This window comes from Gopherus evgoodei, chromosome 1, assembly GCF_007399415.2.
Source record: "Gopherus evgoodei ecotype Sinaloan lineage chromosome 1, rGopEvg1_v1.p, whole genome shotgun sequence".
In the NCBI taxonomy this organism is placed as follows: Eukaryota; Metazoa; Chordata; order Testudines; family Testudinidae; genus Gopherus; species Gopherus evgoodei.
The window spans coordinates 339,347,777-339,369,961 of record NC_044322.1 but is presented as its reverse complement, the minus strand read 5'-3'; the positions used below and the strand labels follow the sequence as shown (position 1 = coordinate 339,369,961).

General features: G+C 39.4%; 1 protein-coding gene across 3 annotated transcripts in view; it reads right to left on the bottom strand.

The window, feature by feature from the left end:
• Positions 1–22,185, bottom strand: part of COG5 (component of oligomeric golgi complex 5) — a 346,421-nt gene that overhangs the window by 74,671 nt on the left and 249,565 nt on the right. For all 3 annotated transcript variants that reach the window (XM_030549122.1, XM_030549260.1, XM_030549212.1), the window contains 4 exons: positions 15,378–15,459; positions 12,531–12,735; positions 9,888–10,049; positions 8,138–8,237 (listed from right to left, as the gene is read on the bottom strand). In XM_030549122.1, coding sequence (XP_030404982.1) covers positions 8,138–8,237; positions 9,888–10,049; positions 12,531–12,735; positions 15,378–15,459 — 549 coding nt within the window. The remainder of the gene's footprint in view (positions 1–8,137; positions 8,238–9,887; positions 10,050–12,530; positions 12,736–15,377; positions 15,460–22,185) is intronic.

Genomic DNA, 22,185 nt, shown 5'->3' with positions numbered 1-22,185 from the left:
TCTATTAAGCTATCAGAGGGGTAGCTGGGTTAGTCTGGATCTGTAACAGGAGCAAAGAATCCTGTGGCATCTTATGGACTAACAGACGTATTGGAGCATGAGCTTTCGTGGGTGAATACTCACTTCGTCGGATGCATGTGACATGCATCCGACGAAGTGGGTATTCCCCCACGAAAGCTCATGCTCCAATATGTCTGTTTGTCCATAAGGTGCCATAGGACTCTTTGCTGCTTATAGTAAGCTAGACACTTTCTGTCCTATATCTTCCTAAGCAGCAAAATCCTGACTGAATTCAGAGTTAAGGGTTCAAAAAAGCTCTTATTTCCAAATACCCTGTTTTCTAAGAAGCTACATAACTGAATAGTCTGAAAGCCAATCACTTGCACCAGGGTGTTTTTTATTCTCAACATTTTCTTTTTAAAAATCCCACTTTCCTTTTACATTTTTGCTCTCCTTAATAATCTTAGTGGCTGAGCCACAATCTTCCATTACAAACTCTTGGTCAATCACGGTTCTTTCATCATTGTACATTCTGTATGAATACTTCTTGCATTCTGGACTGTGAACAAAATAATCCACTGCACACATTTACCTCTTCATTCCCTTGATTCAACATGTCACACACTTTTTGCTTTATAAATGACACTGTGAAATTCCATTTAAAGATGGTGTAGCTTTCTCAGTTCAGAGTTTAAGCTGAAGTAACTGTTATTTTTGCATTCCACATTGGCTTTTTAGCATTTTCTTCCCTCAATCTCTTCTATGAAATGATACTTACATAATAAGTAAAAGCAGTGATAATTCTAGATTGCATTTAAAAAATTAAAACAAAGAGGAATAACAGAAGCCATTTTATTGGCTCTCACCCTCCCTGGAAGATCAATGAAGCCATAATTACCAAAGAATGAGAACTTTCTAAACTACATTAACCACAGGCATACGCCACACCTTGTGACTACCAACTATTTGACTCAAGGTAAACTGAAAAAATACTCAAGACTGAGATGAAGAATAAGATGCTATTTATCACAAGTTTTTGACAATGGATGGGTGGATATGCGGGAAGGTGGCTTCTACACTGATGCTCAGTAATTACTTTCTGTTTTTTTGACCATACTTTGAGACAAGATCAGCTTTTTTGCAGTAAATTTAAAACACGGGAAGATATTTTCTGGAGATGTATAAAAATGTCCATAGCCTCCTCAAGCTTAAAGGAAGAAAATAATTTGTTACGACTGGTTCTGAATGCTGGCCAGTAGATCAAAGACATTGAAGAACAAAGTGTTAATGCTGCATACCTGTAAAAAATGGGAAATTGAAAACAAATAGTTGTTACTAGCAGCAAGGGCTTAATAAGTGGCAACAATATTAAAGACCACATTTGTAGTTCGGGGCATTACCTAAGGGAAATACAGAGCTTTTCAGCTGCCCATCAAGTTCAAATATAGCCCAAGTCTGTAGCCTCTGTCAGATAAAACGATTCTCTCAGTTTTGTTTCTAATAGACAGGAATCCACTTAGTAAAACCACTACAGTGTGTTTCTCAAACTGGCAATCTTATTGGCAGCCTCAGTAAGGAGACCAGTGACAGAATGATTTTGAGACAAGATACACTCACTCCAAGAGCTGGTTTCTCTGGAGCAATATTGAAAATATACTGAGTCATACCTGTTCTGCGGGTAAATGAAGACTTCATTCAAGAACGGTAATCGTGAAATTGACTTTGAATTATACATTCTTGTTAATTTTAAAGAATGTATTTGGTATTGAGATACTACAGTGATTGGTACTCTATAAATACCTTAAATTATAGGCAGATAGCTGAGGATTATCTATACATCTGCATATTAAACTCACTAAAAATAGGACATTAAATTAAAGGAGGCATTAGGGTGCACTAGCATCCAATGCTACGTCAACCGTATTGGCATAAAAATGTATTGGATTAAGGAAACCAATGGAACAGACTTACTATTCAAGGTACCCATGCTATCAATCCAACAAGATTTTGCGTTTCCAAGTACTCACCTACACCCCCGAGCGTATAACCTGTGCTCTTTCTTAGGTCTCAACTATGCAATGGTGTTAGCTAAGTTGTTTGAAAACTGTCACTTATGACTGACATGGGCTACAGAAGGAAAGTTACATGTAGGGAACATACCTCTAAAATATCCCTCATTTTGAGTAATGTTGCTTTTAGTTCCAATATTATATATGTTCCACAGAAACTTGGCATGTCCCTCACATTTACCATTTACACCAGAAATAAAGAACTATTGAACTGAGGTTACAGAAAGAATTTTATACTGAAGAATAGAATCCTGCAGCATTTCAGGTTTCCCACATGAATAATTTGTTTGCGCTCCGCATTCTGCACGTTTCTTTGACACATATTGTGTCCCACATTTGGGCATTGACTATGATAGCAAGTGAAGTCCTGAAGCAAGTGAAACAGTCACAAGGTTTTACTGCTTCACAGATTCTTAACTAACAGAGTTAAAAGACATGCACTAACATCAGAGCAACAGTGCAGAACAGTTTTATTGCACAGCCTTGCCATAGACAAGACAGACACATTTTGCCAATCCATGATGTGTATGAGAAATTAGATCCTGCAGAAGTTGATAGCTTAATTCTCTCCACCTGCCAAGAAAATCAAGTGGGTGAGTTGATTTTTACAACTCTGCCTCTGCATATTATTCTATTTGTTTGTTCATTGGTCAAAAGACAGCAGGCCAATTTGTACCTGACAGTTAAGTCTTGTGCGGGGGGGAAGGCAGCAAGCCAGAGCCTCCATAGCATTGACAACAAGATACAAGGGGTAGCAGTGGGATTCTGATTTAAATTAATACCAGTGTCTGACAGGCTGATTGTGACTGGGGGCAGGGGAGAGGGGGATTGAAAGAGGTCCCTGGGTTCAAAAAGCATGAGAACCACATCTTCTCTAGGCAACTAAATTTTTATGCTCACAGTACAACACATTTTATCTATGTGCAATGGGTGGGTGTGTTAGTGTATTTTAATCCACCCACATGCACAGCTGAGCAGAAATAGCACCAAAGTAAAAGAACATACAGTACTTACATTACCACTCAAACACTGTGAGCTAACTGAAATCATCACTCAAAATGAAGAAAGAATGAAAAAAAAATCTATAAATATTCTAGGCAACAATCCTGCACTGGGAAGGGGACAGACAAGATAACCCAACAGGTCTTTTCAATCTAATTTCTATAAAAATCTTTGGATCTTGGAATTTACTTTTCTGCATTATCTAACACGTATACTGACAATGGTATGAATTTAGACCAGGGTTTCCCAAATGTACAAAGCTTTTGTCCTTTTCAGGGACAAATGTTTCATGACTCTCTCTGCCCAAGACCTGCAGTTCAAACCATGAACCCAAGAAACATGTCTAACTGCAATCAGACCAAAACACATAATTATGTTACCAAAAAGGAACTTCAATTATAAAGGAACTGCAACATTTTAAATACATTCAAAATTCAGTGCAGTAGATAAGCCAACTTGTTGGTGAAAATTGTGCCCTGGGAGGTTGAACCAGGGAAATACTTTTGCTTCACTTTCAATCAACAGGTGACTGTGACACTTTCATTTTTTCACAACCAGCAAAGAGAAACCTGACTTTCAGATAGGGTGACCAGATGTCCCGATTTTATAGGGACATTCCTGATTTTGGGGTCTTTTTCTTATATAGACTCCTATTATCCTCCATCCTCTGTCCAGATTTTTCACATTTGCTGTCTGGTCACCCTACCTGCAGAGATTTAAGGACAAAGTCAGATGAGAACTTTCAAGGTGTTTGCTCCTAAAGCTGGGTTTTCCTCTTCCTTCAGAGAGAGCCAAAAGTTAAGTTCCTGGCTAGGGAATGTCATGGTAGGGACATGTTGCTGGAGAGGCCTGTCACTGTGTCTTAGAAAAGTGCAGTTATTGCTGCCAACTCTATGGCATCTTATGAAGAGGTTGGTGAGTCACCTCTTTCCTCTCTGCAGGTCTGCAAGAAGTAATTCCATAGGTGGTTCTGAAATTCGCTGTGATACAGATTTATGAGTCCCTGATGGTTGCTAACCAGCTCTTCAGTTCCTTGAAGTCTAAAACAACAGGAAATGACTAAAAGTTTCCTCTCTGTGCTCAGGAAATATAACTACCAGCTTTTCTGATTAACTTTCCTACTCTATTGTGCACAGACAGGAAATTCCTATTTCCAGCTCTAGAGAGAAGAGTTCAGATCATTTTAGTACCCAATAATGTCTGCCAGGCTGACTAAGTGTACCGCCCAACATGAATTATCAAAGGTATTAGCAAGTGAAGATGGATGATCACTCTGGGAATCTGTACTTCTGCTCTTAATTCAGAGTCAATTAATTAATCTGTACTTCTGCTTTTAATTCATGTGAGACATCTCACAAAGAATTGTTCGTGAAGGAAACCCACGTCAACAAAGAACAATGCAAAGAGTAAAGAATTTAGTGAAGTTCACTCCTTTAATTGCTTCACGAAGGACCCGGTAGAGCACTGGTGCCCCCACCTTATTACACAGGAGGGCCACATAAATCTAAGCACAACACTGTGTGGGTCAAACAGATTCTACATATTTTAATAAGATTTAAAGTCACCTGAATCTATTTATATTTTAAGTTCAGCTTGTTTCGTATGCATTTAGCTAAGTTGCATTTATGTACAATATTGTCTGTTTACATATGTGTGTAAACTAAAATGATATAAACATGACAAAAAAATGCTAATGAACTGGCTGTTAGTATACTGTGTTGAAGAAGGTCACAGGCCTTATGAAATGCTCTGGTGGGCGGTGTACAGCTCACAGGCCTTAGATTGGACACCACCATGACAGAGAGTAAGAGAAGCCAGCATGGCCTCTATACAGAAAAAATCATGCCTCTCTAATCTAATAGCATGCCAATGTAATAGTTAATAAAGGCAAACCAGCTGACAATTTATTTAGTCTTTCAACAAGTCTTTTGCAAAGTCCTTCACAAGAGGCTATGAAGGAAATTAAGTAGCCATCTGATGTCATGGATTAGAAATTGGCTATGAAACAGAAAACTAAGAATAAGACTAAAAGGGTCAATTTTCAACATGGCAAAAAGGTAACACTGGGAGCTCAAAGGTTCTATACTAGATTCATGCTAGGTACTGTTTCATATATTTATTAATGATCTGGAAAAGAGTGATAGCAGACAAAAATTTTTAGGTTAATCAAAATTAGATGCTGCTACTATTACTAATAAAAACAGTTAGGAACTTCAGAGAGACAGTGAATGGGCAACACAATGGCAGATGAAATGCAGTATTAACAAATGCATCAAAATCTGAATTAGCTACATGCATTGCTGGTTTCTAAACTAAATGTACAAACTCAAAGCATCAATGAGAGACAGGGTGACCAGATGTCCCAGTTTTATAGAGAGAGTCCGGATATTCAGGGCCTTGTCTTATATAAGTGCCTATTAACCACCCCCCACCATCCCGATTTTTCACATTTGCTAGTGAGAGAGCAACTTAATTAAAAAAAACTCTGCTCAGTGAGCAGCAGTTGTGTTAAAAAAGCAAACAAAACGAATGGACAGAAAAACATTACATCTTCACCATGAATATGATATTCAGTTCTGGCCACCCACTTTCTCTCATACCTATAACAACATAAAATCAAGTCAAAATTGAAACAAAATGTTATGATCAATCCAAAACATTTTTTTCCTCTGAATTTTCTTTTGAAGAATTTTGACATTTTGAGGGTTTGTTTCAATTTGGAATGAAACCATATTTCAAAATCTCAAAATCCTTTATAAAACAATTTCCACCCTCCACACAGCTCTAGTTCTAATGCACCTTTGCAAAAGAACAAATTTTCAATGGAACCATCAGAAACACACTTCACAAACACTAGAAGCTGTGCAGCACCTCATATAACTCATCAAGTTGAAATGTTAAGTAGTCACTTTTCTTGGGTGACTACTTAGCATCTGTTGCTTTCAGATATCCTTAGCCATAACTTTAGCATGAAGTGAATCAGTGTTATTTGACAGAGGCACTATTTGCCATTTGATAGCTGCTTCAGATCCTAGAAGTTTTGATAATATGAATATTGAGTAGGCAAAAATAAAATTTTTCTGTAGTTGTATAGTATACAATTTACAGTGTTGCATGGTTTGTAGAAATACTAGAAAATAGGCCCAACAGACATAAGTATTCTCTCACACTGCCAGTTTGACTAAATCAGATCTCTTGATTTTTCAGAGTTTCAAGTTTGTTCCCCCAAAACTCCTCTGACTGATCTTCTCATGACGAATGCTCAGTTGCAAAATATAGCAACAAAGTTGAAGGCTTCAGGCTCTCTCACCTAGCACTTCAGAATACAGTCTGGTTTCAAACCAATTGATGCAAAGTCATACACTAGCATACTTTTGCATTTTCTTTTTTTCCTTTCTGAGTTGTCTTTGGAACAACATGCTGCTTTACTAGGCACAAAATGATCCATTTTCTGAATAACTCTTCTAGAAATGAGCTCCAACGAAGACTGGGTGGCGTGAAATATTGTCAGGGGAGGCACAGTGCCCATTTGCAGCTGACATGTCTGGTGTGCAGATCAGTGACGTGGGCATAGGTATTTTGTGTTGTACATAGAATCATAGAATATTAGGATTGGAAGAGAACTCAGGAGGTCATCTAGTCCAATCCCCTGCTCAAAGCAGGACCAACATCAACTATATCAGTAAGTGATAATGTTAATATGGCTTGTGCTGTATTGTAACAGGTAAATCCAGGCACACATACAAAGGTATAAGTTTGCTGTTTTATTTGCAGAGGCTATAGCAATGTACTTCTTGCACTAATATGCACTGACAGTCTAGCTGGAGTTATAAAATCAGAACACAGTAGCTTTAAAGGGAGGCCCCATTACAGGGCTTTATGTTGTGTATCAATTTAAAAAATCATTTAAGTGTATTAATTATTTTCAAAATGTTAGTTTTTCTGCATGACCTGTCATGGACCTCTCCCCTATCATACCTCTTCACTCTCCTTGAGGTTGCCCAGCCCACATTCTGGGAAACCCTGGTGTAAAGCATTGAGCAGAAATGGTCACTTCGCAACCAAAATATTTACCAATGCTTTTCAACTTTTTACAGCCCATTCAAGTACAGGACATGCCTGAAAGGTAAACAGAACCCCAATGGCACAGCTATTTTATAGTAAATTGCTGTGTAACAGTATCAGCAGGCATCCACCACTGAGTTTCTATCACTGAATGAACATTATAGTGCAGTACTTGAATTTCAATGAAATCTGATCCTGCCTTCAGAACTACAGCTGTTTAAAAAAATACCTTACTAACACATGTAAGTAACCAAAACAGCCACTTACATTGTGTATAAAAGGTTTTCCTATTGCAGGAAGAAGGTTTTTTTTCAATTTAAACTGATGTTTGCAATACAAGTATGAAAACACTGAAATCAGAACTCATGGGAAAATTGTACATATATTTAAAAAAGCAAAATGGTTCCTATTGCAATTCCAATCACTGTACTTCCAAATGCTGGTTTCTTGCTGCTCTATGGTTCTGTTCAATTTCACACTAGGTAGAAGTGCATGGCAAATGGTCAGGAATGTGTGACATGACAGTAAACAAGCCCAAAACTGAGCACCATTTAAATGCACATTTGTGAAAAATATGCCCGAATTTTGATCCAAATAAGGGTCCCAAACTGAAAACTTTATTTGCACATACTAGGATTTTAATACAACAAATAAGAAGTATTATATAACAGACAGACCATCAAGTGTTAGTAGTGATTACACTAAATTTTAATTATTTTAATTCCACTGCAAAACAACTAAAATCCTGATATCTCAGTTTATGGTCAACAGGGCAAGTTCTGCTTTGACTTACATACATACAACTCCCACAGCAGTCAACGGGTCTGCGTGGGTGTAACCAAGAGCAAAATTTAACCCAAAATGCATTCAATACAATTGAAAGTGTATTCAATAGCTTTACGTACTAGGATTTCAGTGCTGTTATTTTAATAAATCTGTGACAAAAAGAAAACATTCTATCTTTTAAAACATCATTATTTAGAAATTGAAAAATGACTCACAAGTTGCTCCGACTTTACACCATATAATTGTATGGTCTTTGCCACGTTTTTTGAAACAGCTAAACTGAGGTTTGGGTCCACAGCAGCCACATTTAGCTCGCTAGAAACAAAAATGATAGATATTAATTTAAACGAAATAGTCCAAATTGTAACAAATTAACTATTAATAACTAATAACATCGCATGTCAACTTGGAGGAGAATAGTATATACACCAAAATTCTATGAGGCACAATGGTCCAATTTACAGTTTAACAAGTCCATTCAGGAATTTTATGAGGTGAGTGTTCTAAGAAAGAACTCGCAGAGAATAAACTTGGTACTGCAGCGTGTATGCTAAAATCATACTATTCTCCTTGGGTTCAAAGTATTGACTTCAATGCATTACTTGGCAAGCAGAATTTGGTAGAGGCAAGCACAGAGCCATTCACCGATGAGGCTAGGGAGTAAACTATGCAGAGATTCCAAGGTGGGGTCTTTGTTTGTCACAACTAATAGGCTTTATTGTAAGCACAATATGCAGTACAAGGGACCCCAAAATAGATGGAAGGCAACAAACTGAAGAAAACAAGAAGAAATTATGGTCCAAATCACTCCCTGGGGAATCCCTGTCAGGAGGATGAGCGCTGACTCCTCAGCACTATTTCCCTCACGCTCCCAGAACCCCACAGACATCCATCTGCTAGAGCTCCATCTACAAGGAGCTCTGCAGAAATTTGTGGGGAAGGATAGAGATAGCTATCCAAGCAGCATTATCCCCCTTTAGGTCATGCTGCCAGAGGTAATCCTCCAAGCATTGAGGGAGATGTGAGGATTCACAGAATTGGGAAGCCTCACTCTTAGAGAACTTCACAGGGCCCTATACTTCACTAGCTAGACAACTCAGTTTTCCTGCCCTCTGTGAAGTTCCCCTACTTCCTCTGTAAGATGGGGCATTAGGGCCCATAAATATGTGCCATACAGTCCAAACCAGTGATATTGAGTCAGAGGCTCTTTGCAGCACATTATATTAAAACACTGTGGTTTACTGTGGCTCTTTTGGGTAATGTTGATTGCTAATTTGGCTCCTGAACCACTGAAGTCTGAGTATGACTGTTCCAAATCCTAAAATGAGATGAGCACTTGTAATTCCCACTGAAGTCAATATAAGAGCTTTAAGAGTTCAACATTTTTCACAATATTAACACTATCGTAAATTACATAGAATGCTACGTATTCATGCTAGTGTTTGGACCAGTCCTTGCTAAATAGACTAAAACACTGAAATCAGGGATTAATTAAAATGTTCCATTTGCGATTTAAACACTTCACTTTTTCTAACTGGGATATTCCTCTTCATCAACTATTCTTCTTATTTCATTCTTTATGCAACAGACTGTTTTAATCAGAGATTTAGTTTATAGCCAAGCAAATATTATCTTCCCTTTGATACATTCAGAATAATTTAGTGGTAACACATTTACACTAGATTTAAAAAGTCTCTTTTTTACTGTATTTTAAGCACAATCATAAGAGTAAAATTATTTATGTGCATGCTTGCAGAGAGCAGACCCCATATGAAAATTTCAGAATTACTCCTGCATGACAAAATTCAGCAGATGAACTCTGATTTAATTTTAGTGCTGATAACTTCTATAATTAAAGGAGAATCAAACATTTACTGTTAATGACGTTTCATTTCCAAAATTTTAATACAGAAAATAAAAAGACATGGTGCAGATTACATGTTGTAATATATTATAACCACTTACCTTGCTATAGTTTTAATGATGCTGTCAAGTTCATCTGTGGAAGGAGGATTCCGACCCCCAGGGGGGAATACAAGGTTGATGGGGTCAAAGAGTCGAGATAATGACTTTGACAAATAAGCAGCTTCATAAGGTTGCAATGAGTCTTTCAAGGCTTTTTCTGAACTGTGGGCATAAAACAACATTATCATTTTCTAAAGTTGAATTATATAGTAGCAAGTTGCGCCTGGGACTCCTCTGGAGCTTGTAAACTCTCGAAGAGCCAGAGCTATATGTAATGCCCAGGAATTATTTTTTTCCATTGAAGTAAATAACTGTTCAGTTAGCCTCCCTACATAGTTCAACACAGCTCTGTGCACTAGCTCCCCCTGAGGCCTGTTGTATGAAACAACTTTGGTGTACCTAAACTAAGTTATTCTTGAGATATACAACATTAGGAAAGTGTTCCAAAAGTGGGATCAGAGCCTTTTTTTGACATCACATATCTCATAATAGATGTCCAGAGCCCCACCCAGAATATGCTAAAAAATTCTCCTCTGACATGGACCTACCTGTATAAAACACCAGGGAGAAAGGACCATTTTTGTGCTGGCTTCAATATTTAATTTTAAACTATATTTAATATACTTCCATCATTACAATTCCTGTTCATGAAAATGATTCAATAGTAGCTACTATGTCAACTCAACCAGTGGAATTATGATTTTTATATTTAGGAACGATAGGATAAATGTGTAGGGTGGGATTTTCAAAAGGGCTTAGCACTGACCTTACTTGCTTTCACTAAAGTCAATGGTAAAACTCCTATTGACATCAATCGGAGTATAGTTATGCCCATGCACAGCTCTTTTAAAAATCTCGTCCTACATATTTATCCTATTGCTCATAAGTCATAATAGATTTATTCATCGTCAAACCTAATCTTCTCCATATTTAACATGTAAATCATATATATTCTAGGATGTAAAACAGATATGGTAAGAATAATCAGGAACTGATTATCTAACACTCTGTAGTGATTGTGGTACCACAAAATACAGGGAGACACTACAGCAGAGGTCAGCAACCTTTCAGAAGTGATGTGTCGAGTCTTCATTTATTCACTCTAATTTAAGGTTTCACGTGCCGGTAATACATTTTAACGTTTTTATAAGGTCTCTTTCTATAAGTCTATATTATATAACTAAACTATTATATGTAAAGTAAACAAGGTTTTTTAAATGTTTAAGAAGCGTCATTTAAAATTAAATTAAAATGCTGATCTTACACCGCCAGCCTGTTCAGCTCGCTGCCAGCCTGGGGTTCTGTTCACCTAGGCCAGCAGCGGGCTGAGCAGGGCTTGCAGCCGGGACCCCAGACCGGGATGGGGAGGTTTCAGGGATCAGGGCAGAGGGCTGGGGTGGAGTGGGGGTGTAGGGCAGAAGGCTGGGTGTGTGTAGGGGGGTCAAGGGTCAGGGCAAAGGGCTCGGTGTATGTGGGGGTGCACGGCAGAAGGTGGGGGGTTCAGGGCAAAGGCATGGGGCTGTGGGGATGCAGGGCAGAAGGCTGGGTGTGGGGGGGTCAGGGCAGAGGGCTAGGGGTGTGGGGGTTGTAGGACAGAAGACTGAGTGTGTGGGGGGGGTCAGGGCAGAGGGCTGGGGTGTGCGGCTCATAGGGGTGCTCTCATCCCCCTGCGCTGAGGGCTAGAAGGAATATGCCCTGTTCCACCCCCTTCCCCAAGGCTCCATCCCTACTTCTCTCTGCCTCCTCTAGGGAACTGCCTGCACACTGTTGCTCTTTCCCCCGCCCCCTCGCTAGGGCCATCAGCTGATTGGTGCAGGGAAGGAGAGGGGGCGGGGCAGGAAAGCACCAAGCCAGGGGAAAGAAGCAGGGGAGAGGGAAGCTTGGTTGCCGCAGAACCAAGCTTCTGCCCCTGCCCCTGCAGGGGAGAGCGGTGGGCAGGGGGGGATGAGTGGGGCTGGGGGCCAGGACTGCTGCAGGCGGCTGCATGTCGCTCAAAATCGGCTCGCATGCCATGTTTGGCACACGTGCCACAGGTTGCCGACCCCTGCACTACAGTAATTGCATTTGCACCAGATAGACAAATGGTGACTTTTAATAATTCCTATTTAATCTGTCTACAGCTATACACAGATGTAAAGACAAAACTAGCTACAAAGTACTGACACAGATCAAAAACATGAATCTTAATGTGTCTTCATTTTATTTAAAACACACATACACCCCAGCTGATAGAAAGACTGCTGAAAAAGCCCTTAAAATTCTAGCTCTCCTGCAAGGGATTTCCTGCTTTGTGAAGCTGAAAAATTCTGAGTTCTTGTCTAAAAAACCTCCCCTGTTGCAGAATGGGTGCCAGCAAAGTGCATTAGAGGAGTGTGGTTGGTAAAATACTCTAACGTGTTGCACTCTAACTGCCCCAAATAGACTCTGCTGGCACACTCTAAAAGGTGCCTAGTTTATGTGCACAAACCAGGCACGTTTTAGAGCATACCAGCAGGGTTTACATGGGACAGTTAGAGCACAACATGTTAGAACACTTTACAAATCACACACCTCCAGTGTGTTTTGCTGCACCATGCAGGAAGGCCTATGGCTCTAGGATTGTATAGTTATCTTGTCGGATACAGCAGTTTGTGCTAAACATACTCATAGTCCTGTTTCTTTTGCATGAAAATGTCATGTGTATCTTCTTCCATCTGTTGCAGTTCAGCAAAGAGATCTGTATTTCCACTCGCATTAAAATTTCTTTGAATATTTTGACTATATTGTTGTAGGCGCTTCCACAAGTCATTATAAAGTCTCAGTAATTTAGGGTATTCTCCTTCAAAAGCTTGCTTCAAAAACACAGAAGCTGTAAAACAAAACAATAAACAGCATTCGTTATGATCTTTCAAACTAGCCTCTTCGATAAAAATAAATAACATGGATCTTGGCACTTAAATCAGTACATTCCTATACAATAAAACTGAAGTACACTATATCTACAATTAATATCACTGTGGTAAAAACTATCACAGTATATGCAGGTGACAAATATAAGTGTCTAAAACACTGTAATGCATCCCTCCCATCTGAACCTTGAACATAAAAATCTTGCCTTGTACAATAACCATCCCCGCTAGGTTATACGGCATTTCAGGACCAAATTATTATTTTATCACTGTTACTATTTATCAAGCACAACAGTGTGCTTGGTTTCATATATCTAAAGCATTTTTCAACGATAGTTTTGCAATGGAAAAATCTATACTTTTGTTTCATTTTCAAGGCACATACTTAAGGGACACAGATAACTCGAAGTAGGCCCAAATCTTTAAAAAACCTTAAAGTTATTGTTACAATCTGGTGAGAGAAGCCCTTCAGATTTAAATATCTGAAGTGTTCTGCTTTTACACATGCTACTTTTTTTTAAAAGAAGACTAAAAAACAACTGCATGTTTGTCAAATAAAGAATTATAACACGAACTGAGAAAGCAGTGTTATTTTCAGCCCTGGAAATCATGTCACAAAAAGTGGAAAGTGAAACAAATTTAGAATGGTTTAAAAAAGGTTGACAATATGTGTGCCCTGACACCACCTGACTTTAGGGATTCCACCACCATGTTTTAGGTGAGTAGAAAATTGGCCCTTTAATATGGTGGCCTTCAGGGTCTGAACATATGCTTCAGTTCATCCATTTGCACCTTTACACTTCACCATCTGAACCATTCTTTTTACTCATATGAATTTTTCATTTTGACCATTGTAAGGTCCATATTTTTTACTTCCATAGTAATTACATATTTCATTGTGGCAAGCTGATGTCTGTAATCGTTTTTCCCCACAGCATAAAAACAGATGTGGACTGTTATTCTTTTATTGTTTATACTTTGTCACACATTTATTTTCTTCTCTACGCCTAATGGCCCAGTCTTGCTACCACTGATGCAAATATGAATTTTATGATTTATGTCAGTGGGAACAAGATCTAGCCCCTACTCTACACATACAAGTTACTAAACGTCTCCTATCCCTGGGGGCAGAAGTCAAGAAATTTCTTTGGCCTTGGTTTCCCTAAAAATGAATGGGTTTTTTGCTCTCATTTTATTTCACATGCTGCTTTAAAAGCCATTCTTCCTTTTAAAAACACTTTGGTGAAAAGTGCTTCTGCCTTTAGTTAAAAAAAAATATTCCAGACATTTGGAGTTCTTTGCACTTTTCAATGTTAAATATGCAGTTTTCTGTAAACAAAAATATTTAAAAAAAACAAAATTGACTACATATTGCATGCACTGAAAACTCACATATACTGAAAAAAACAAAACAGCATTTGCAGCATAAACATCCTGCTTTCACCAAGCTTTTATTTAAAAATAATTCTAACGAGTATAAGTAGCAAAACAGTGGTGTTTTGATTAATAACTCTGTTCTAAATTGCTGACAGGACAGAAAAGTTACCTCAATGTTGAAATAAAAATTGTGCCTCTTGCTGTCACCATTTTACAGTCTTAGGCCCTACCCTGCAAGCACTTATGCACATGCTTAAGTTTAAGCACATGAGACTCCTACATTTGCTGGATCATATGAACCTAGGTGCCTGTGTTATAAGTAACATATAAGACAATCTATAAAACAAAAGAGTTTTTAATATAGTTGAATAAATTTCCTTCTGGAATCACCTAGTTACTTAGCAACTCCTGAACAGAAACCAAGCAGCTACTTCCTCAAATTAATAACACTGCCGTAGAACACCATAGGCCCATTTTTTTAAAAGGACATCATAACGACTGAGCCCACAGAGATAAGCATATGCATGTTGCACCTCATTCGTATGTACAGTACCAAGATTGGGGATTTTCAAACTTCACATGAGTGTAAAGGGTATTTTTGTGACTGCAACCCCAGTACTTAACTTTGACAATTCAGCCAGTTGCATGCTGCACTGTTATTTACTGGCAACAGTGCTGTCTAAAGTTTATGACTCTTCCTTGATTTAGCATGACATTTGTACAGCATATTTTGCATGTGTATTCAGAATCCGTCACCAAGATTTACAAAAAAAAGCTCAGCTTTGTTTTAGGTGCATAATGCAAGTGGCCAGATTTTCAAGATTGCTCAGCATCCAAGAGCACAATAATAAAATAATTGCTCTTTTAATTAGGTTAATGTTTATGGTTTTGACTGACCTATTCACTTTTGGCCTCTGGAAGTATAATCCATTATTCCACTAATTTCCCCCCTCCAAAAAAAGGATATTTTTATATCGGATGATGAATGTTAAATAAAGCAAAGTACATATCTTCCTAAATGTACAGTGAAAGTCTGGGGGAAAATGTGATGATCATAAATACATCTATCCTCAGTTAAGAAAATATATGTATGAAGAGTAACAGAAGAAACCACAGCTACAGATCTGATAGCAGGAAATAACACGCAAAAGTTTATTGAATTGACATATTTTCAGACTAACTCTAGAAGACATCACAAATCACACATGTTAAATACAACACTTACAGTCTGTTGCTATCTGAAACTGAGAGGAAAGAGTCTGAGTTACTGCAGTCCAAAATGTGTACAAAATATCTGACTGGCCTTCCTGGGCGGGGGGAAAAAAGAGAAGAAAAGTTCAAAATATGTCATAGGCATAAAAAACTGCATATATTACATCATAGTACATTTGCCAGAAAAAGATTCCCTGACCATCCCAAGTGTTTTAATAAACTTCTTCTTTGTATTTATATTTTAGTACACAATATATAAAAAGCTGCAAAATAGAAACATTATGGTCATCAGTAGGGAGGGGCTAACTAGTGTGAGCAAACAAAAATAAATGCAGCCTTTTCTCTGGGTTTTAGAGGTCTCCTCTCAATGCACTTCTTCCTGGTAATGGGTCTTCCAGGGACAGGGGTGAGGGAGAGGGCAAACAGTCCAGAACCTCCAAAACATATTGGGAATGAGAGAGCTATTCCCCCTCTCTCCTTGTGAAGCAGAGATCTGTCCATACTAAAGCTTCTGAAGTATGATCACGCTGGTATAATTTCCAAGGGTTCCCATATGATAATTCAAACTAAGAGATTGCAGTGAAACCCACAGATCCCTCACCACCAGGATTTTTTGCCAGGAGGGGACATTGGTGTACCCAGCTACTGCCAGCAAAGCAGACAAGGAGGGGAAGGAGGCATCTGTTCTGAAGGGGTCAATACCTGGAGCTTTGGTGCCAAAGTGTCAGTACCAGGTGATACATGAAGCTCTGAATGAACTGGTACTGGGACATGGTACCTGGTGTCTGAGTGGGTGCCAGAGTGGGCCACCCTTGTCTATTTTAGAATGAGAGGATTTCTACATTTTAGAGCTAGAATCTGGCAAAGATGACCTGGAACTGAGGGGAGCAGCATTCCTTTCATCCACTGATCCCAGGTGTTTTATCAGTCACAGAGGAGGATTTCTGAGAGGTGTGACCCTCCGAATTACAAGTGGAAGAACAGACAGGAGCTCTTTGTGAGGAAAACAATTCAGGATTTTCAGTCCCAGCCATTCCAGGATCTCTCTAGCAAAGACAACTTCAGATGAGCCTCTTTCACCTTGAGTGTTCTCTTGCAAATGGTGTATCTCTCAGGAACATGCCTTTTACCAAATACCTGGTGTGCCCCATATAAAGGGGCAATAAAGCCTCAAAGGAAGATAGCGTTTAAAACCTGGGGTCCTTTATTCTCCCATAAAGGCTTGACCCAGTATCAGAAAAGTCTCAGAGAAAAAAAAATATTTAAGGAAAAAAGGAAACACTACGAAAGAAGTGATGAGTGAAGACTAAGGTTATGGCTACATTATATCTTATTTTGGCATAATTTATGTCACTCGGGGGGGGTACATAAATCACACCCTGGAGTGATGGAAGTTACACTGACATAAGCATCATTGTGGACAGCACTAGGTGAGTGGGAAAGCTTTCCCTGCCAACAGAGCTTCTGCCACTCGCGGGGGCTGGAGTAGGTAAGTTGACTGGAGAGCGCTCTCCTGTTGGCTTAGAGTGGCTACATTAGAGAGCTCACAGCGGCAAAGTTGCATTGGTGCAGCTGTGTCACTGTAAACTCTAGTGTAGATGTGCCCTAAATAAGTAACTAACTATCTATAGGTATTCACAACTATTTACATAAAAAAGGGGAATCATACAGTGAGTGAGAAGCTTGGACAGTCCGTAAGGGCTTGTTTGCACTTGACAGTTAATTTGGATTAAGGCAGGGTCTGAATTTAAAACCAGCTATTCCTGAATAGCTCCATGTAGAGAGAAGCCCTGAGTTCCACTTTGTAGGCACAAGCAGTAAAAAAGAACTGAAGGGTGGATGGGTGACTCCATCCTTTATGACTGTGGTGGGAGGCACGAGGACACTATAGGTATGTCTACACAGCCAAGAAAAACCCAGGGTTGGCCTATGTCAGTCAACTCAGGCTTGTGTGGCTCAGGATGCGGAACTGTTTCACTGCTGTATAGACTACTGAGTTTGGGCTGGAGTTTGAGATCTGCGACCCTCCTACCTTGCGGGATCATAAAGGCCAGGCTTCAGCCCAAGCCCAGAAGTCTATACAGCAATGAAATAGCTCTGCAGGTCAACCCCCATGAGCCCAAGTTGGCAGGCACGGGCCAGCCGTGGGTGTCTAGTTGCTGTGTAGGCATACCCTCAGGGCAAATGCATGGCTCCAACAGATACTGCAGGCCTAAAGAATCTGAACTCCACCAAGATTGGAATGTATACAGACAAGCATCTGAAGAAGCAGCTTACAGTTGGGAACACAATTATGTGACTTTTTTTGAAAAAGTAACGATTATGCAACTGCATAATCCCATCATGCAAACACAAGGGGTGCTGATTTATTTATTGTATATAAACTGTTGCAACAATAAATAATACAACAATAGATAAAGATATCACATGCTCTACCTTGCACACAATCTACAGTAACTGTATAATGGACACAATTCTAAAAATCATAAACAAGTCCCATTTACGTGTTTTTATAATAGAGTTAGACAGCATAGTGGAGTTACCATGAGCCTTGAATAAGAGGCTATGCATAGCTGCACTTCTCCAGAATCAGACTCATACATTCAAAATTCAGTTCCTGTTTCCTTTGCGCTCCAGGGAGCAGCGAGATGCTCTTGTCACATACATGACACAGCTTACCTGCTCCTCCATGCCAGCTCACCTGTGTTAGCCCTGCGTAAGTGGGGTGGATTCCAGGGTCTACCCACTCCAAATCACCTACTTGGGAGAGGGAGTAGCAGCTCTATAATGGTTGCTTCCTCCCCTCTGCACAGACTGGTGATGCAGGTAGCCCACAGAGAGGAATAAGGATGTGCCTTATTTACCCATGTCGCCCAGTGTGGGTCTAGAGTCAGCTCACAATGCAGCATTAAGAAAATAAATTCTTGAACAGACATTCCAATTCTTAGATATGGATATGACTACATTTGGGAGACTTCATTTGTTTTGTCTGTTTTGCTCTCCAGGAAGGACTTTATGTATATAAATTAAGCAACTTGCTTGATACTTATGTTTGCATTTTTGTAAAATGTTTAGTCCACTTTTCTCTAGCAAGCAAAGGTGACCGTTAATATTAAGTAATAATTCAAAGACTGTAACGTATAAAAATGTCTTTGGTGTGTTTTAATTTGGTATAAAAGTACAAATGTCAAACTATTTACTTCCTCGTTTCACAGTTTTATATTTACCATATGAAAACTGCTTTAAAATAAATGGTCTTTCACCACCACTTATACAGCAAATGAATTTTAAAAATTCTCAATTCTAAATTGGAAAAAGATTGACAATGACGGTTGTTAATTCAATTCTTTGTCTAAGTGAGTAAAAAATACTTTTAAATGGCTTCTTTTTACCACAGTGACCACCACATAGACTTATAAACTTTAAAGTCAGAAGGGACCATCATCATCTAGTCTGACCTTATGTGTACTACAGTCCACAGACCCTCACCCACCCACTCCTCAATAGACTCAATCTCTGGGTGAGTTACTGAAGTCTGCAAATCATGATTTAAAGACTTTAAGTTACAAAGAATCCATCATTTACACTAGTTTAAACCTGCAAGCATGCCCCATGCTGTAGAGGAAGGCTAACCCCCCCAAGTATCCCCGCCAATCTGACGCAGGGAAAAATTCCTTCCTGACCCCAAATATGGCAATCAGTGAGCAAGACCCACCAGCCAGACACTTGGGAAATAATTGTCTGTAGTAACTCAGAGCCTTCCACATCTAGTGTCCCATCACTAGTCATTGGAGATATTTTCTGCTAGTAGTCACAGATCAGCTAGATGCTGTTGTAGGCAATCTCATCATGCCATCCCCTCCATGTACTTATCAAGCTCAGTATCTTTTGTTGGCTTTCTCAGCTGAGGGACCACAGATTAGAATAACAGAATATCAGGGCTGGAAGGGACCTCAGGAGGTCATCTAGGCTAACCACCTGTTCAAAGTAGGACCAATCCCCAGACAGATTTTTTACTCCAGATCCCTAAATGGCCCCCTCAAGGAGTGAACTCACAAGCCTGGGTTTAGCAGGCCAATGCTCATACCACTGAGCTATCCCTTCCCCTTGTGTAGGACTGGAAAAAGACAAGCCAGTGCAATGTTAGAGGTAGTTCCACAGGATCCAATTGTTGGATTCAGCTTGGTAAATCCTAGGCTGAAATAATGTTTGTCTGTTTGCTTTTTGGTGCAGTCATTTGCACAACAGTCAATAGTATACCAATCAGGCACGCAGCCACCAGCTTCCATTTCTTCCTGTTGTGTCCCCCTGCTTTACACAGGGGATGTATGGTGCTCATGGAATGAATCATGGCTATGTAGCAAATGAGGTTTTTGCCTAAGATACCAAAATTCAATGGTATCCTATTAAAAATATAGGAAAAGAAACTGAGGAAAAATCTACATAGAGAATCCAAAGGGCATAATACTGTGTCCAAAATTTTACACTGATTTACCTACATATAGAAAAAAACTAGAAATTTATGCCCACTTCAGGACCATTTTAGAACACAAACTTAACTATAGAGTCACTACCAGGTTTCCATAATCCAGTAGAACCTCAGAGTTACGAACTAACTGGTCAACAACACACCTTCTTTGGAACCGGAAGTATACAATCTGGCAGCAGAGACCCCCCCCCAAAAGGCAAATACTGTACAGTACAGTGCCGTGTTAAATGTAAACTACTAAAAAAATAAAGGGAAAGTTTAAAAAAAAAAGTGTGAGACAAGGTAAGGAAACTGTTTTGTGCTTGTTTCATTTATCTTAAGATGGCTAAAAGCAGCATTTTTCTTCGGCATAATAAAGTTCCAAAGCCGTTTTAACTTTTTTGGGGGAAAAAAACAAAGTTTTGTTCAGAGTTACAAATAACCTCCATTCCCGAGATGTTCATAACTCTGAGGTTCTACCATACAAGATATAGCATATCACTACATCGAACACTGAAATGAAATGAAAGAAATACAGCAACTGATTAACAGTACATAGAGAACTATACAACAATTTATGGCACAAACTAGAGAACAGTGTATCCTACTCAAACTGCAGGGGGTATTGAAGTGGGCAGACAGTAGTTACCAAAACTGGTATCTGGATAAGACATCACAAATACTCTGACTTGTGAAAGAAGTGCCACAAGATCTTCAATGACACAAGCACTCAGAAACCATTTAATTTATTTTTTTTTTACCAAAAATCTACCTTTCTTTTCTTACAATATTTTCTTACCTACTTGTTTGTGTCTTACTACTTTTCTTTTTTAAATGAGTGAAATCAAAGGAAACAAATTAAATTATTAATTCAGTATCTTAGAAAAAGACTATATAATGCAATTATTCAGGTAAGGCGTTAATGCACATGCAACTATTTTTCAAAAAATAAGTTTAAGAAACAATTTGTCTTAATGCATTTTATTCAGAATGCTGTATTTTTAATCAAAAGTTATTTTCTTTAAAAGAGTAAGATACAGTTACGGATCACAGAGACAATTCATATGTATTATTTAAATAATTATCATTTTTTAATCTTTTAGAAAGTAACCAACTCCACAAATTGAGCATGACTCAGAAGTGGGAAGGCTTTTTCTAGGCCAGCAACCCTGGGCCCCTTTAAGGATTGCCTCTCCCCACCTTTTTTCATCCCCCCACTTGTGGGCAGTCAATTTCCTCATACGCTGGGTTTGATGAGAGGGGCTCCTTGGCAAAACAAAAGTGTACAATTGGCTCCCACACACCCTGCTGTTGGGAAGAACACCCCCACCGCCACTGCCCCTTGGTAACTGGCATTAAGAGTAGGATTGGGGTTTGGGGCCTTGCTGTGGTCACCATGCTAGTAGCCTTTTTGGACTGGGAAAGACTTTTTCCCTCACTGCTAGATTTGCCTTGGGTGTTGTATGGTTTTCTTCCTTCCTCTCAGCAGCCCAGGCCCCCAGAGGATAGGTTATAAAATTTGTGTTGTTGCAAATTGGCAGGTGCCAAGAGTAGGTGCTTATTCAATAGAGGGTCTGGTTCCCTGACAAACTAGAATTTTGTCCCTGGCAAACAGGAGAAGAGGTTCCACTCCCAGAGCAGGCACTAGGTTAAATCTGGAGTTTTACTGAAAGTAGTATCCAAACAACCAAACACACACAACTTGAACAAGCCTCACTGCGTCTGAGTCTCTCTGTAACACATGCCAAACTCTCCTGCTGCTGTAACCACACTTCCTCCCCAGCGCTGTCCCTTTTGACCTCATCAACAGATCTTCAATCCTTAAAGGGATAGAGCACTAATAACTATAACCTTGGCATTCCCTTCTCAGTGCTGCAAAGGCATTTCCTAAAAAGGTGAGGAACTGGCTTGCGGTTTCTGACAGGGAAAGGAGATAATCCCTTTTCCTCAAACACTCAACCCTTGTTCAAGGGGCGGAAGGCAGTGGGGTCCCACCAATGGGACCAGGCTAAAGATGTGGAGAAGTGGGACTAAGGACAGCCCTCCTCCAAGTGGAATGGATTACAAAGCAGGGGTGCCCTGCATGGGATAAATTATTGCCAGAGAGTTTCCCAGATGTGTTACTTAATAAAGTTGTGGCCTAGTTAAACTACACTCCTGGCAACATGTCTTTCTTCCTAGAACATATGTCAACCTGAACATTGCCAGGCCTGAATTTTACGTACCACTAAGCACACAGTTAAGGTTCTTTTTATACGAGGAAAATAGTGCGTGGGAGCAGGGTGGTTCTGACCACATTGTCTATGGAAGACAGAGCTGTGGAGGGAGAAGATATGCAAATAGTTTTGGCTTG